Genomic DNA, 16,322 nt, shown 5'->3' with positions numbered 1-16,322 from the left:
AATATAAGAAACATAGTTATAGACAATGTAAATAATAAACGTTGTCAAAATCGGGTAAAACAGCTATATACAGTAATAGCTCTATCTTTTACTTCGAGGGGAAGCTAGAAAGGGACTCATCCAGAGCCGTTTTATTCTTGGGCACGAATTTCACTTTGTATTTCTTTGGAATGGCCACCAAGCTCGTTGGGTCAGAATTTCCATGAATGGGGTGGGTGTTGATCTTTTCGTCAGATATGATTCTGAAGCTGTTTAGCATGCGAATGAATATGAGATAAATCTCACGGTTGGCCAGTAATGAGCCAGCACACATGCGATAACCGAGGCCGTATGTGAATAATGGTGCTTCGGGTTTTTCAATCCAGCGCTCAGGGCGAAACACCTCTGGGTCAGTCCATACATAGGGATCTTTAAAGATGACAGACAGGGTTAGCAAATATAGAACATCAAATCTATAACCGAAGGCTGTATAGCTTAGAATACTTACCCATATTACATGCCCAAGCATTGAGAAAAAAGACCGTTCCTTTTGGGATAACTTTACCCTCATACGTGATGTCTTTGATCGACGTTCGTGGGAGAGCCAGGCGGAGGACTGTAAAATATCTAGAGTGTACCGTCAGCTTAATTCCTAGGAGCCGTTGACGGCTGGTTCAAAGGTAACAAGGCAAAAGTAAGCATTGTGGGTTACATACCTGAGACACTCTTTACCTAATGCAACAATATACCCGCACTTCTGATCATCCAATGCATCACATAAAGGCTGGTCTTGAGAGTAATACTCTTTGATAGCATCTGCAGCCTTGTCTTGAATATCAGGTCGTTGAGCAAAGAGTGCAATACTCCAGGCTACCAAAGTCGTCAGGGTGTCCAGTCCTCCTGAAAGCATAGTTAAACTAATGGAAGTGAGCTCTTCGTTATTCAACTTGGCTTCCTTATCGAGCATAATGTTGGCCTGGATACATGGCTGATGCTCATTTCTTGCCATCCTCTCCTCAAGGCCGGCATTCAAGTGCTTTAGGTATTTGTCACGACGATCTCGCATTTCTGCAGCCTTCTTGGAGCCAAAGTTGAAAGGATTCAAGCGCAGGAGAGGGATATAATCCTGTAGGTTTCCGGTGGTGCTTCTGAACCGACTAATCTCGTCTTCAACATGGGTGATTTCTTTGAAAAGCTCCTCTTCCTGGGATACCATACGGACACCCCAGTTAAGAGTGAGAGAAAGACTAAGGCTCAATCGCTGAATCATTGGCATGGGATCAATAGCGGTATTTCCCGCATGCCCATATTTGAGCAGCTCAACCACAAAATCCTTAGTTTCGACATCCAAGTGGCCTACGTATGACTGAACAGAGGGCTTGTTTAGAGCAGTGGCTGCACCCTTTCTTCTTCTTTTAAGAGATTCACTGTATGGAGAAGTTCCAATTGTCGTACCGGCAGTATTTGACACGACCTATTTTAACCTGTCAACAGCGGATAAAACATAATATATATATATATTATTGACGACTGCAAACTAACCTTGTGGAAGGTATAAAACTCGGGTCTTGAACTCAAGGCCTGTGAGTTTTGACTGAACAACGTCTTTGCGGAAGCCGCAGTATTGACCACAATAATTGGAATATTCCCTAATTGAATTTGGTAAACGGGTCCATATTCCCCGGACCACTGACGGTACTGCTCTGCTGCATTCTCCTGGATTTGCTCGAGATTTCCAATCATGAGAAGCCCCGGAGGCCCCTTAAAACCCTTAACGCGAGCCGTATACCGTATGAACTCATTGGTGAGAATATACGCGCACGATAGTACACAGGACACGATCACTAAAGACTCGACCGGGTAGTTCACAAGGTTCGAGAACATTAAGGCAAACACCATCTTAAATCACGGCCCAAGGGAAGGATCAGAATATGAAGGGCACCCTTCAACCGAACATTTCCCCAAGAGGTATATATAATTTTCTTTCTCTGATGGAGCCGTCAAATATGGGGAAACCTCACGCTTACAGTGTAAGCCGCCTTGTCTGCCTCAGCACGTCTCCTTCATCGAAGTGCTGCTTCTCGGCTGTCGGACTAAAGTATATCCTACCGAGCCCTTTCGCCTCGGTACTTACCTCTTCCGGCGAAAGCAAGTCAGGTGCGCAGCTGGAAGTTCTTACAGGCCAAAGCAGAATTTTGGTTGATAGAGAGAAAGCTTGCCTGGTGACGTACAGTAGATGCGGCGGATTCTTAGGGCCCAAGGATGGAACAGCCTCCTGAGAGTCACAGTTTGTTTAAGCTGTATAGCTGGGTTTCAGAACGGTGCATAATCAAAGGTAAATAAAAGAAACTTGGAAATCAGATTCTTGCGCCCATCCGGTGTGTCCACAGCGAACACATTGGATACTCCACACCGGCCGGTATCGCAAATTTCTGGAAGAACCACTCCGTACATTCTTCGTACTTATTCCTACAAGACAATAGGACTCTGCTATCACACGTCTATCGGGTGCGCAAAAGGAAAAACAGTGAGTGTGTCATAGGCATTGGGATTCCTAGTTCCATGTGCTTCCGGTCTCTTTGAGTGCGGCGCAAGAGGTCAATTCATGTTAACAATTTGATTCCTCTTAATTAGCTTTGTCATGTCATTCAACCAGAGACGGCGCGTCTTAAAACCGCTCCTATATACTGCGGGAGCTGTTATCGGCGGTGGTGGACTTCTTTATATCTCATATCGACCTCGCAACCTCCCGGGCTCCGACCCTGCCGCTGTCCCTCCTCCCACCACTCGCGGCGGAAAGCTTCAACCTCCTCAATTCCCGCTAATTAAGTCACGAGATGAACAAATCAATGATTTAAAGAGGCATTCCGATGCGACTCCGCCTATAAAAGCTCCGCAGAGCTCTGCAGGTTTAGAATCCCCATCCACACCCCAGAGCTTCGTCGAGAGCTCTGGAAAAGCGAACGAAGATGATAATATATACGATATCCTTGTGATTGGTGGAGGTGCTACTGGGTCTGGGATCGCTCTTGACGCTGCAACACGGGGTCTACGCGTTGCTATGGTCGAACGTGATGATTTCAGTGCCGGTACGAGTAGTAAAAGTACGAAGCTGGTTCATGGCGGTGTCCGCTACTTGGAAAAGGCCGTTTGGGAAATGGATTACAACCAGTATGCTGCCACCTTTCATGTCTACTTTTCCCCTATGGCTAATCAACATAATTTGTGATTAAAGATATTCTTTAGTAAAGGAGGCTTTGCGAGAAAGGAAATACTTCCTTCATACAGCCCCCCACTTGTCTATGTGGCTCCCAATTATGGTCCCTGTCCAGAAGTGGTGGCAGGTGCCTTACTTTTGGGCTGGAACAAAGTGTTACGACTTTCTCGCTGGCTCGGAAGGTATTGAGAGCTCATACTTCTTACCCCGAAGTAAAGCTTTGGATGCTTTCCCAATGCTAAGGAAAGATAACCTTTTTGGAGCCTTGGTTTATTATGGTTCGTGATTCAATAACCTTTGCTTATCTGCCCTGCTATATTACTTACTTCTTACAGATGGAGCACATAACGACTCTCGCATGAACGTATCATTAGCAATGACTGCTGCACTATATAACTGTACTGTTGTCAACCACATGGAAGTAACAGGGCTAACGAAGGATGCCAATGGCAAACTTAACGGCGCCAAAGTCAAAGACTTGATCGCAGAGCGAAATGGAGAGAAAGATGGCGAGTTCAACATCCGAGCCAAATGTATTATCAATGCTACTGGGCCCTTCACCGATTCCATCAGGAAGCTTGACGATCCGAGCATTAATGAGATCGTGGCGCCAAGTTCTGGAGTACACATCATCCTTCCAGGATATTATAGCCCGGCAAAGATGGGACTTATAGACCCTTCAACCTCCGACGGCCGCGTTATTTTCTTTCTACCTTGGCAAGGAAATACTATTGCAGGTACTACTGATAGTCCAACTGAAATCACCAAGGACCCTATACCTTCTGAAGAAGATATCAACTGGATCCTCAGTGAAATTCGAGGATATCTAGCACCTGATATCAACGTCCAGCGCGATGACGTTTTAGCTGCCTGGTCCGGCATTCGACCCCTCGTCCGCGACCCAAAAGCCAAAAACACGGAGTCACTTGTCCGCAACCATTTAATCTCAGTTTCGAACTCCGGCCTCCTAACGTGCGCTGGTGGTAAATGGACTACCTACCGGCAAATGGCTGAGGAGGCAGTTGATGAAGCCATTAAACAATTCAACCTCCAGCCCGGAAAGGTCCTCTCAACCCCAAATACTAGCGGCGTTCTTTCATACAGTGACAACGCCGTACTCGATGGGACCTGCCAAACTCACAAGGTTCGACTAATGGGCGCCCACGGGTACTCAAAGACGCTCTTCATCAACCTTATCCAGCACTTTGGCCTAGCAACTGATGTAGCAAAACACCTTACTCAATCCTACGGCGACCGTGCATGGGAGGTTGCCGCTCTATCTACTCCCACAGATGTCCGCTTCCCGTTGAGAGGTGTTCGTCTTTCTCCCCTTTACCCGTTTATCGACGGAGAGGTCCGATACGCTGTCCGCCGTGAATACGCACAGACTGCTGTTGATGTGCTCGCCCGAAGAACGAGACTGGCCTTCCTAAACGCCCAAGCCGCCCTCGAGACCCTGCCCACCGTCATTGATCTGATGGCAGAAGAGCTTAAGTGGGATGAAAGGAGGAAACAGACGGAATGGGACGATTCCGTGAAGTTTCTGATGACCATGGGTCTTGACAAAACGCGTCTCGGAATCTCCAGAAAGGACGTAGAGAACGGTAAGTTATGAAAGAGTTTGCCTCTTTTGACCTGTTCAGTCTTGTTTTTTGTCGTTTGTCCTTGGCCGTCCACCTGATGGCGGTTGAGATGTATGCTATCATCCCGTATTTTCGTTTTTTCTTTTTTCTTTTTTCTTTTTTTTTCTTTTTTTTTTTTTTTTTGGGAACCTCAATTATAGACTCTTACCGATTTATAATACTATGTATTATGTACACCTATCAGTCCACTGCCTCTCGCTTCTTTCGCATTCCTCGCAGGCTTCTAAGGCTAGTTGGGCCGAGTGTTTATGCACTGCCTACATAGTAAGGGTTCTCAATGTGAGAACACCCGCATATATGTAAAGCATCCTCACTCTCTGCGTGTTCCATCGAATGTTCCTCCATCCCCGTCCCTCGTGGTCTTGCACTTTTCAGCGTCATATGACTCTTCTTTCCCCTTATTTTCCCACCAAGTAACTCTGTGTAGGATCAGGATGGCAGTGGGGTGTCATCCTCTCTCACACCATCGTTCTGTTGACACAGACAATAGAACATATAATCTATGCATTGACAGTACATTTGAGCATATATCGTAAAACTATGATTTCTTTTCCACGAAGGACTTGAGAAAAGCAAAAAACGGGCTCTACGGGAGAAGTCTAAGTTTATACCGTCAATGTTGGCTTTCTATCTCCCCTATTCATAGTACATACATAGTACATACATCCTATTATTTATGTCCATACATTATGTGAACCTTTTTTTTTAGTGCCATCCGCCTGATGCCTCACATTACTATTTCGTAATAATAACTTACGGCAGAGAATAAGAAGAAGCAATGCATCTCCCGCGCGCAGGATGTGACTTTTCCCCCCTCCATTACATGCCTGAGGGTCGTATCAGTTAACTCTATGTCGCTGCATGGGATCAGCGTTTATACTCATGACTTAATTTGCTGGTTTTCAGGAGAACATGCAAGGCAAGGCGTATATCCCAACGTGTTCAACTTAAACCGGCGGCACAAACCCTTACGGAGGTATTTCACTGCCTTCGAGTGGTCTGTCTGGATTTTAAATCCAGCTGGTCGAACCTGACTGTTGGGTTTGCGTTGATCACAAGATTCCGAAAATAATATATATCAGAATAGATGCGTGTATCTATACTATATAGTATGTGTATACTCTGCTCCATACTTTCAAAGGGCGAAAAGAACAGGAAAAAAACTCTTATGCTGGCAACCCCGGCTAACTAACTAGGTAGGTTTTTTCATCGGATGTTTAATGCCCGATATATGAGACAGTGGGACGTGGGCATCATGATCACCTACGCGGAGTATGTATCCATAGCTAACATATAAGCACCCCCGTTTTGCCTGTCATTTTGTTGGTTGGGGGGGGGGGGGGGGAGAACGAGGAACATGTTGTATAACCCGCTGTAAGAACCATGGCATTATTATTATACTATGTATACGGAAGAAAAAAGCCCAGACCATCCTTATTGTTCTTATATATTACCAGATATCCGCCGATAACTGTTATACATGGGGTTCCTGAAGACCAGCGGAGGGTCATCATCGTCGCTTGTCTCATCCGGACGCTTACGATGTCCCTTCTCTCCCTTCTCTCCCTCATCAAGCATGTTTAGTTGACACGTTAAGTGTACTTTTTTGTCATTTTATCCTTTCCCTCCAGCTCCGCCCTGGCGCAGTCTTGTCTATACATCGCAGACAGACAGAGAGAATGTATTCCATTTTCCCACCTAGGCAATCATGGCAAGCCTTTCGCCTTGGCTTTAACTCTATATCACATCCAACTTACTCGACATTATATGCAAGGCTAACACATATATATATAGATCCAGATTTATCCACTTGTATTCGCTGTCAAACAGCCGTTGGTTGGATTGTCACGGCGAGAGTTAGCCATCAGGTCATGTCTGACTGAGAACTCTGATTTTATTTTTGCACCGAAGCAGAAGTCTCTTGCCTTCTTTAAAAAAAACCCCTTGGCAAGTTCGTACATCTCCACGGACTCCAGTCTCTCTCCCCCTCCGTGTGAAGCGCCTAGAAGCAGGGGTTTTCCTCTTAGTCGCCAATGATAATACTTCTCTGGCTCTCTCCATCTTCTCTCAAGTCGGATCCCTAAAACAGCCGTTATGATCGCTATCTTGTTATCTCGGTTCCCCGACCTCCTGACTTAAGTTCCGACACCACCTCTTCCCACCGACCATCCAGTAACGTACTGTACATCACACAGTAACACTGATAGACACGAACAGACTTGGAATTAGCCGATCTTACTCGTGATACGAACATAGCCAACGAAAGGGAGAAACTAAAAGCTACATCACCTGTAATGGCCCATCCTTCCGTCTTTTCCTTCCCTCCCCTTTCTCGCTCCTTTTAACTAGTCGTCCAAGCGCGGGATGAGCCACGCGGGAAGGTTTTTTGACTCAATAAGCTTTCCTCAATTTTAGATACAACCAGCCACATATCGGCTATACACCCATACTCCAAATGGGGATAATAATAATGTGGTCCGGCAAAAGCGTCTAATTATGAACGTTAGCTTTTTATTTTTGGTCTTGGTCGCTCCCTTTTTTTTTTTAAATCTTCCAAGTCGAGGCGACGTCCAACTGCCTAATTCGGTTGTTAGGCAACCCCAGCATTTGACCGGTGAAAAGCAGTTGAGGCTCAGTCGCCTCTCGAACTCCATCTACGTCGGCGAAGCTTCGTCGCTTATACTTTTTGGCTTGCTTTCTTCCGAGCCGTCGTTTTCTTCGCTGTTGTGTACTGTATGTATACGTTGGCGAAAACGGAGAATGTCATTTGAGTGTGAACAAATAATTCTATTCTAATGATACATGTCTTCTCCCAGAGAGAACGAGTGTGCCTTGCTAGAATTGGAAACCCTTTGATAACGCATCAACCACATTGTAAGGAAACGAAAGAAGAACGAGAATTCAACCTATTAAGCTCCGAGCTCCTCCTTGGTTTTGCCCCCTATTCCGCTAAATCATTGTCTAGCAATGAAGGCAGACAACAATCCAAAAAGAAAAAATAAAATAAGACATTATAGATAGAATATTAGGAAGGAAATAGGAAAGGAAATTATTTGAGAAAAAGGAAAATCAGACCAAATGAGACAAGGAAAGGTGGCCAGGAATAAATTTGTGTACCAGATAACTCGTTTTGGTGATAGGCGCAAAAAAAAAGATTAGGTATCGCATCATGGTAAAGTCGATCGATGAGCAGTGTCTAAATGATAGAAGTCGTCTCGCTTATCGTACTCCACTCCGGGTTCTCCAGTTCCTGATTATTATTTGACAAAGTGGTAGGGAGCCCAAAAGGCAGCCTGCTGCCCATTGAGCTGGTGACAGCGGATGGTAGTCGTCAAAGTAGAAGCAATAAGCTCCCATCACGCACGGCGATGGTGAAGATAGCCGTCAATTTCGGATGGGTTGCCTCGGAAGTTGTTCCAGAAACGTTCGACAGCGCGCTGAGCGACAGGAGAGTTTCTGAATCGGTCACGGAAGTAGTTGAAGAGAGAGAATTCATCTCGAGTGAGGACATAGGAGTCTGGCTGGGTTTGTATTCTCCGCCATATCTCGTTGATAGCAGCTTCAAGGACAGCATTTGCTCTTGGGTCAACCTGGCCATCGTCGCTGTTCCTAGCGGACTCCAGAGCACGTCTGACAGCTTCAGGGCTTGTGGTATTGGGACTGTTTGCCATGATGAAGGAGTAGAGACGCACAGTAGTGAACAAAGTGTAGAAGGTATGGAGTAAAATTGCTATTTGTAGGTAGAGGAGGCTTCTTGTGTGCTGGAATGAGGATGGTAGAAAGATGATGTCTTTTGGTTCTTTGCTGGGAAAAATAATTCGGTTTTGACTGCCCGGGTGGTTATATTTATATTGTTGAAAGCTCAAGAAAAATAGGGACTTGTGTTCAGGGTCCAGATTTAACGTCTCTAGACAGAATATAGCTCTCCTGATTATGCGGAGGCCCTCAAAACACCCCTGGGGAGGCGTACGACCAACGATATGTGACCAACGCTTTTGCGGTGTCCCGTAGTTGACTGCGAGGCTTGACTCGTGTTTGCTCCCCTAGTACCTAGCCGGGATGGGAGGACAGGCCCATAGGAAGACGTTGGAGCAAGCCATCCTACTTTGTTGCCTGTGTTTAGTGATTAACCATGTGGTCCAGCACAGAGTCCAATAATATTCCTAGGCGGTGGGGGAACAGGGGAACGGGAGGGGGGGAGCCGCCGGCACAGGCTGACGGCTGACATGCAGCAAGTTTTTTAAGCAGGAAGCCGTGCCTTTGACACCAGGTCGTGCGTCATGCTGGCGAGCTCCCCAGTCACTAATTGTCAGGGCCTGGACGCCTCATAGCCGCCATGCTAGATACTATATGGATAATGTGCCAGGTCTGGGGGGCTCGGGAGGTGCTGTTATGCATTAGATTAGAACCAGCGTTATGGAGCAGTATCATAGAGCAAGGGTATTGCCCTGTAGCCGGGGACAGATGTTAGTGTCCACGTCTCTCTACCATCGAGAAACGAACTAGCAAGATCTTACCTACCCATGTCCGAGCCCTAGTTTTTCCCATCGTGCTTGCATATAATGTACATCCACCCTTCATCTGCGGCCCGCCCCTGCTTGGCTGGATTACTACTCGGTGTGCTATAAATTTCGCGTAGTCAAACCTGTTCACTTGAGCCTCCTCGCTTTCTTCTACTCCGTAGGTTTTTCTCATCGTTGAGATGAAATCTTGCTTAAGGGCCCGCTGAGTCAGTTTCATGCAGTAAGCCGCATCGCCAGCGGCTACTCAGATATAACACGTAAAATCTTAGCAGCTACGCCGCTACTTCTCTCAGCAGTGCCTTGTCGTGATTTTCATTGGGATCACAGCCGGATTGTAGCGGCCCAGCGTGGGGCCGTTTTAGAGCTTTCTATATCAACCAGATTGTCCTTTTGAAGCGGATGGAAGCTCCGGAGGTTGGAAGGCAAAAGGCGCCGTATGAAAAAAAAAAGGTAATAAAATAAAAAATAATATATAGAAAAAAGGTAAAAAATTAGTATGAGAAAAAAGAATAAAAAGGCACACCTGCATGATCAGCGAGGAAGACGTCCCTATTGCACAGGTGCCATGCATCAGGAACCGCCAGCAACCAGGATCTTTAATCCAATGGTCGGGTATTGTCAGGATCCAGCTAGGTTAATGGCGCAGCAACCCCTTGGAGCGGCGTTAAAACTCTGATTTATTGCTCAGAAAAAGGACAGAGAAAGAAAAGCCATGGCATGCATGCGGCAAAGGAGCAGGGTCTCCTGTGGAGGGCTTGGACGGTAATCTGGACCGACAAACGCTCCATGCAGCTCGTGGAGCGCTACCACAGTATGGGAGCATCTGATATACTATGTATGTTAGTTCTATATACGTGGGGATGGAGGATGACGGCTCAAATCCGAATACCCCTGTTCGTGCACAGGAGTATCTTTCTTTTTTTTTTTTGATCTGCCGCCGCGAGTAACAGAGTAACTCTCGGCCAGAGTATACATTGTGCGCTCATATCCTCAGGAGTGACACCGCTTCTACTCAGTAGGGCCTGTACAGGTGTCAGCGTAATATAAAATCAATCCATCGGGATCATCCTTTTCAGAGTCCACCAGCGTTTGTATGCACCCCACAGCCTGATTCCCTGGTCCACAGACGGGGGATGAAGATGAGGGTAAGAGGATTGGAAGGCTTCTCTACCAACAACAATGACAACCTTTCACAAATTGACCAAAATTGCCGAGGCGACTGTACGTCTGCTGTTTTCTTGACAGGCCTGGTATTTTTTTTGCTTTACCCCCAAATTTCCAACATTTCAACGATGTCGGAAATGTTGCCATTGGCTGAAGCGTGAAATTTTAGTCCACAGCCTAACTATACTCCATGATTCCGGATGGAGCCGTAATAAAAGGAATAATAAAAATAAGATTATAATATGGTCCGTCTGCTTTTTTTTTTATTTGTAAAATATATGTTCCAAGAGTCCATAATTTCTTTTCTTTCAGGGTCTCTCTCTCTGGCTTCTCATGTCTTGTTTTCGTGGTTGGTTTAAGATCCCAGAACGAGCCTCATTAAATGTTGGCTGACACATCAATCACGTGACAACCAACACTTGGCGAGCTTTTTGGGTGATCACAAGATAAGCTTGAGCTGCGAGAAGGCTCAGGGACGAGCGGAGGAAGACGAACAGGAAGAGGAAGAAACGTACTCGACGCTGGTCTCTGGACTCTGATTCAGCCTACCTCATCCTGTGGCAAGATGGTGTACTACTTTACGTCAAATACGGTGTCTCCTGCAGCATTCATTTATGTTGGAAAAGACAAGGTTGAAAGTTAGACAAGCTCTTCCTCTCGATAAGCCAAAAGCTGCTCGCACACTAACTAACCGTTGGCCTCTGAAACATCTCAGACGAAGATCTGATTAAGCATGGCCTTGAAAATGACGTCTGGTAACTACGTGTCCTGCTCTTCTGTCAGCTTTTCGGTTCCCACGGCTTACTCGGTGTCGACAACGTTCCTCATCTTTCTAGGGTGAGTGTTGGATGCTCCTAGCCCCTCCAATTCTTGAATTAGATCAGTCTGAATCTTTCTCTGGATTACTGACACCTGCCCTCTCCTTTGCGTCTTTAGTTCCATGTCGACAATCTGTCAAGTGCCCACGTCTACCTTCGTCTCCAGAAAGGCGAGAGTTGGGAGAATATACCCAAGGAGTTGCTCGAGGACTGCGCACAGCTGACCAAGGCAAATTCTATCGAAGGCATGTTCTAATAAGTGGTGCTGCTTTTTCCTCTAGTTCTACACTGTCATTCTATGAATTTGGCTGGAGTATCGATTGACAAAAGTAGGAAACAAAAAGGATAATGTGACTGTGATATATACTCCATGGTCAAACCTACATAAGACTGCGGCGATGGCCACAGGACAAGTATCATTTCATAACCCCAAACTCACACGCAAGGTCTTCGTACCGCAACGACAAAACCCAATTGTTAACCGACTAAACAAGACTCGGGTTGAAAAGTTCCCTGACCTCAGAGCTGAAAAGGAAGAGTACCTGGCACAGTGCAGAAAGGAGGAACGCAGGGCCAGAGAAGAGAAGAAGGCATTGGATAAAAAGGAACGCAAGGAGAGGGATGAGCTAAGGTGGCAGAAGGAACACGCGTACGATGACCTTATGAGTCCAGACAGTGTTCAACAAAGTAACAACCAGGATCGGGATGAAAGCTATCTAGATGACTTCATGTGATATATGTTGGAATATATATTCGCAGAGGTCAATATGTAGCCTTGACAGGCGAGGAGCCCTCTCCCATTGCTAGGGATGCGGCTCAATCCTTTTACATCTATAGATGATTTGACGCTTAAGCAACCTCTGCTGTTGGAATACTCCCTACGGCCCTGATGCTTTATCAAACGTGTTATCACGATCATTTGATTTTAATACAGCCATTTATTGCTGCGTAGTATATATTAATAGACAACAGAGGCTGCGCTAACGGGTAAATACGATGGCAGAATAAGACAACCTGCTTGAATAAAATGCTCCTTTAACGCTAAATAGGCTAGAGACATTCCCGAAATTCTCTATGTCTTGAGAAGTGAGACAAAAAGTGTACACTTAGGATAGTGCAGATATTAAAGTATTTCGATGTTGAAGTTAGATAAGGGCGATTTAACTACGATGTTGCTAAACTTGCTGACGCAAGACCAGTTAACAAAGTAGCAACAAACATATCCTTCACCCCCAACATTTGATTCTCACCAAACATCCAATTAATATTGAACCTGGAGGCTGTTTCAGCCCAAACCCATGCTTTCCTGGTAGAACATCATAGTAGCCGAAAAAATGCCTGCCAATTCAGCGCCCGCGGGCCAAGGTCTGTCTCGCGGCATTCGTTGACTACTCTAACAAAGCTCTAATGGTTTATATTGCATAGCGGTCGATAGCAAATCGAAGAAGAAGAACAAGAAGAAGGGCGGAAAGGCTGGAGCGCAAAGTGAAAAGAGCGAGAATACTGGCGCAATCAATGCAGATTCTGAGAAGGATGGGCGGCATGAAGAACAAGCTGACATGGTATCTCATGCCCACCCTGTTGCAACAGCACCCACCAGAGACAAGATACTAAGGAAATCTTTCATCAAATAGGAACCTGACCATGCTACAATGAACGGATCGCAAGAGGCAGAGTCGACCACCTCAATCACAGAGAGCCTCCAAGATCTCTCCACTGAAGACCAAGGATCACGCTTAAATAAAAAGCAACCGTCTCAAAACAAGCAGATCAACCCTAAAAAGAACGAAGATGACGATGGAGGCGCCGATGATAGATTCAGTGTTCTCGTGAGGGACCGGGATTCCCTTCGTGAAGAAGTAATCGAGATGCGTCGTTCCCTCGAAGAAATACAGAGTAAACATGACGAGGAGATGGAAACTATACAAGAGAGGCTTCGGGTCTCAGAAAGCCAGAAAGAACAGGCAGAATCGCAGTTCCACAGCCTGTTAGGGAGGGTGAACACAATTAAATCTCAACTGGGTGAGAGGCTAAAAGCCGATGCCGTAGGTCTCTACTGATATTATGCAGGCTTTTTATACGCAGGCTAATCCATGTTATAGGAAGAACTGACTCAAAAGAAAACACAGATTGAAGAATATGAGAGTGCAAATGCTGCTTTAAAAGCCGAGCTGGAGGTAAAATCTACGCATATATCTTCTTTGGAACGCGACCGCGAACAACAGTCGAAAGAGCTCTCTAGTCTGCGAAATAGAATAAACCTTACTCAGCAGAATTGGGTCAAAGAGAGGGAGGAATTACTGGCGCAGGAGTCAGAATTGCGAACAGAATTTGAAGAAGCTAAGCAGGCAATGCATAGCTGGGAAATAATCGCCATGGAGGAACGATCCATTCGAGAAAGTCTTGGAGAAAAAGTAATAGACCTAGATGAGCAGCTATCGACGCTTAAAACAGACTACGACAAAGTGACTTCTGATTACAACTCTCAAGGGGTGGCTGTTGAAGGACTTCAGAAGGCATTAAGGGAAATCCAAAGTGGTATGAATATTCCATCTCAACTGTCACTTTTCATGAGCCGCCATATACAAGTTACTAATACTTTTCATGTAGCCCGAAAACAAGAATTAAGGGAGCTGGTCGAGAGTACCAATGCACAAGTGGAAGAGGTTCGGAAGAAACTAGAAGATGCTGAGAAGCGTGCTGCTCAAGCGAATGCTGCACTAGAGGAGACTCAAAAGAATCTTGAACGAGCACTTCCGTTTGAGAAAGAGGTTAAGGAGAAGAACCTGCTCATAGGCAAACTCCGGCACGAAGCTGTTACCTTGAACGAGCACCTAACGAAGGCTCTACGCTTCCTGAAAAAAGGGAAGCCGGAAGATAATGTGGATAGGTATGGGGAATTTATGGCTACTTTGGTTCTGCTCCTTGCTGATAGCTTATAGGAACCTTGTTACGAACCACTTCTTACACTTCCTCTCACTCGACCGATCCGATCCGAAGAAGTTCCAGATATTGCAGCTTATAGCTGCTCTTTTAGCATGGGATGACGGTATGTACTAACTGACCACCAGTTATTAAGTCAATTTTTGTATTTATTTTAACTCTACCTCCCAGAACAACGAGAGCAAGCTGGTCTTGCTCGCCCCGGTGCCTCGGGGGCATATAACAACCTCAGGGCTCCGCGATCTCCATCCGTGTTCAAGACTCCTAGTTCGCCTTCTCTAGCAACTGGGTATTTTGGCAGTAACACAGACACCCGAAAAGAGTCATTGGCAGAGCTGTGGTCGAACTTCCTTGAGCAGGAAGCCCAAACAGAGGGAAAGCTACCTCAACCTGGAACTGAAAGCCCCTTAGACAAGATGGCATCATGACCAAAATTGCTTATATGTTGTTCCAGCATATTTCCTTATTTTTTCCTCCTTTTTCCTTCTGTTCATTCTTCTTTACCCTTTCCCCCTTTTCTCCACGGCCATGGAAAGCAAATGAGATATGAAAACCACCTTGTATGAAGCAGGGGCAGCGTGCTTAGTAATTGGATATCTGCATAGTATGACATTTTACTTTTAAAACATGGAACTTGTTTCTCTTCATGCAACTTGTTCGCCAAGAGAGAGGATGATATTTTATATCAGGAGGGGTGGCGGAGTACTGTTGAACTGTGATACACCATTAGTCAGGTTCAAGTCTTCATCTCGCTGTTTATTTCATCCATTTGCATATAGCCGCATTGTTGCGCACATGGCTTCCACAGGTAAATGCAGACCTACGCCCCGTCTAGGAGTTACGATGCGTCTTTGCTGATGCTAACGGCGCCTCCCTGTATCAGCTCAAAGCCTGCGGCCCGTCGTGATATCTGGGCCGTCTGGCACAGGGAAATCAACCTTACTCAAGCGCCTCTTCGCCGAATACCCAGACAAGTTCGGGTTTTCAGTATCTCGTCAGTGGCCTCGCCCCTTTCCCTGATAGTCCCCGCCATTGAAAATAAGATATTGGCAACAAGAACGTTTGCGGAGAAGTACTTTCAGCTAATGTAACGCTTTCTGTGCTATATATATGTACAGACACGACTCGTGGACCACGACCAGGTGAGCAAGATGGCAGAGAATACCATTTTACCACCAAGGAAGCTTTCTTAAAGCTCGTTGACGAAGGGGGGTTTATCGAGCATGCCCAGTTCGGCGGTAACCATTACGGAACCAGTGTGGCAGCTGTGAAGCATGTTGCAGACCAAGGAAGAATATGCGTGCTGGACATTGAGATGGAGGTAAGAATGTTCTATACCGAACAGAAGAACAAATATATACTTGGGCTTACTTTAATTCTAGTAATTTATGCTAACTTTCTGGGTAGGGTGTGAAACAAGTGAAACGCACCGATCTCAATGCCCGATTCCTCTTTCTCGCTCCTCCCTCTGTTGAAGAATTGGAAAGGCGCCTACGTGGCCGTGGTACGGAGACAGAGGACAGCCTGCAAAAACGACTTGCTCAAGCTCAGGTTGAACTTGAGTACTCCAAACAACCTGGCGCCCACGACAAGATCGTTGTCAACGATGAGCTTGATGCAGCATATCTCGAGCTGAGAGAGTGGGTGGTAGATGGCGGGAGGTTTGGCTCGCAGTAGCTACTCATATCCCCTATTGTCCAGTATGCTGCCTCAAAGGACGATCTTTAATTACCACTCCCCAAGGAATTCTAAATGCAGAATACCCATATAGATATGCTTAATATACACTACGCATGGATGCATAGACGCACGAGTCCTGAGGATGGAAGTCTCTCTTCTACGGAAGATTTATGAGATTGACTACAGCGCTCCTAAACTCTCTTGCGACTGGCTAATAGAACGCACGTAACAATATTAAAAAGTAGTGTCAAATGAAATACGGGATAACGAATAATAAAAAAAGAAAGAAACGGGCATAATGTTGATGTCGCGGGGTTAATCGAACCCGTAACTATGGCCCGTAGAAGATTAAGTT

The 16,322-nt window shown here is 45.8% G+C and overlaps 7 protein-coding genes across 7 annotated transcripts; 4 read left to right on the top strand and 3 right to left on the bottom strand.

Annotated features, from left to right (window-relative positions):
- Positions 1-88: 88 nt before the first annotated feature.
- Positions 89-1,878, bottom strand: MCYG_01404 (3-hydroxyphenylacetate 6 hydroxylase; the record flags this gene model as incomplete). Its single annotated transcript, XM_002851254.1, has 4 exons — positions 89-408; positions 488-606; positions 696-1,453; positions 1,522-1,878. The coding sequence occupies 4 exons, from the start codon at positions 1,876-1,878 to the stop codon at positions 89-91; spliced, it is 1,554 nt and encodes a 517-aa protein (XP_002851300.1).
- A 742-nt stretch (positions 1,879-2,620) lies between these two features.
- Positions 2,621-4,877, top strand: MCYG_01403 (glycerol-3-phosphate dehydrogenase; the record flags this gene model as incomplete). Its single annotated transcript, XM_002851253.1, has 4 exons — positions 2,621-3,150; positions 3,215-3,474; positions 3,532-4,800; positions 4,840-4,877. 4 exons carry the CDS (start codon positions 2,621-2,623, stop codon positions 4,875-4,877), a joined length of 2,097 nt encoding a protein of 698 aa, XP_002851299.1.
- A 943-nt stretch (positions 4,878-5,820) lies between these two features.
- On the bottom strand, positions 5,821-6,417 carry MCYG_01402 (uncharacterized protein; the record flags this gene model as incomplete). Its single annotated transcript, XM_002851252.1, has 3 exons — positions 5,821-5,941; positions 6,033-6,102; positions 6,294-6,417. The coding sequence occupies 3 exons, from the start codon at positions 6,415-6,417 to the stop codon at positions 5,821-5,823; spliced, it is 315 nt and encodes a 104-aa protein (XP_002851298.1).
- Positions 6,418-8,195: 1,778 nt separating this feature from the next.
- Positions 8,196-8,510, bottom strand: MCYG_01401 (conserved hypothetical protein; the record flags this gene model as incomplete). Its single annotated transcript, XM_002851251.1, has 1 exon — positions 8,196-8,510. One exon carries the CDS (start codon positions 8,508-8,510, stop codon positions 8,196-8,198), a length of 315 nt encoding a protein of 104 aa, XP_002851297.1.
- Positions 8,511-11,374: 2,864 nt separating this feature from the next.
- MCYG_01400 (DUF814 domain-containing protein) lies at positions 11,375-12,078 on the top strand (the record flags this gene model as incomplete). Its single annotated transcript, XM_002851250.1, has 2 exons — positions 11,375-11,611; positions 11,659-12,078. The coding sequence occupies 2 exons, from the start codon at positions 11,375-11,377 to the stop codon at positions 12,076-12,078; spliced, it is 657 nt and encodes a 218-aa protein (XP_002851296.1).
- A 600-nt stretch (positions 12,079-12,678) lies between these two features.
- MCYG_01399 (conserved hypothetical protein) lies at positions 12,679-14,715 on the top strand (the record flags this gene model as incomplete). The annotated part of the gene is made up of 7 exons (XM_002851249.1): positions 12,679-12,709; positions 12,770-12,906; positions 12,979-13,389; positions 13,447-13,882; positions 13,955-14,234; positions 14,287-14,393; positions 14,459-14,715. 7 exons carry the CDS (start codon positions 12,679-12,681, stop codon positions 14,713-14,715), a joined length of 1,659 nt encoding a protein of 552 aa, XP_002851295.1.
- Positions 14,716-15,082: 367 nt separating this feature from the next.
- Positions 15,083-15,964, top strand: MCYG_01398 (guanylate kinase; the record flags this gene model as incomplete). Its single annotated transcript, XM_002851248.1, has 4 exons — positions 15,083-15,095; positions 15,171-15,281; positions 15,331-15,608; positions 15,695-15,964. 4 exons carry the CDS (start codon positions 15,083-15,085, stop codon positions 15,962-15,964), a joined length of 672 nt encoding a protein of 223 aa, XP_002851294.1.
- Between the last annotated feature and the right edge of the window lie 358 nt (positions 15,965-16,322).

This window comes from Microsporum canis, genomic scaffold (assembly GCF_000151145.1).
Source record: "Microsporum canis CBS 113480 supercont1.1 genomic scaffold, whole genome shotgun sequence".
NCBI classification, from domain to species: domain Eukaryota; kingdom Fungi; phylum Ascomycota; class Eurotiomycetes; order Onygenales; family Arthrodermataceae; genus Microsporum; species Microsporum canis.
This window is presented reverse-complemented; position numbering and strand designations above follow the sequence as displayed.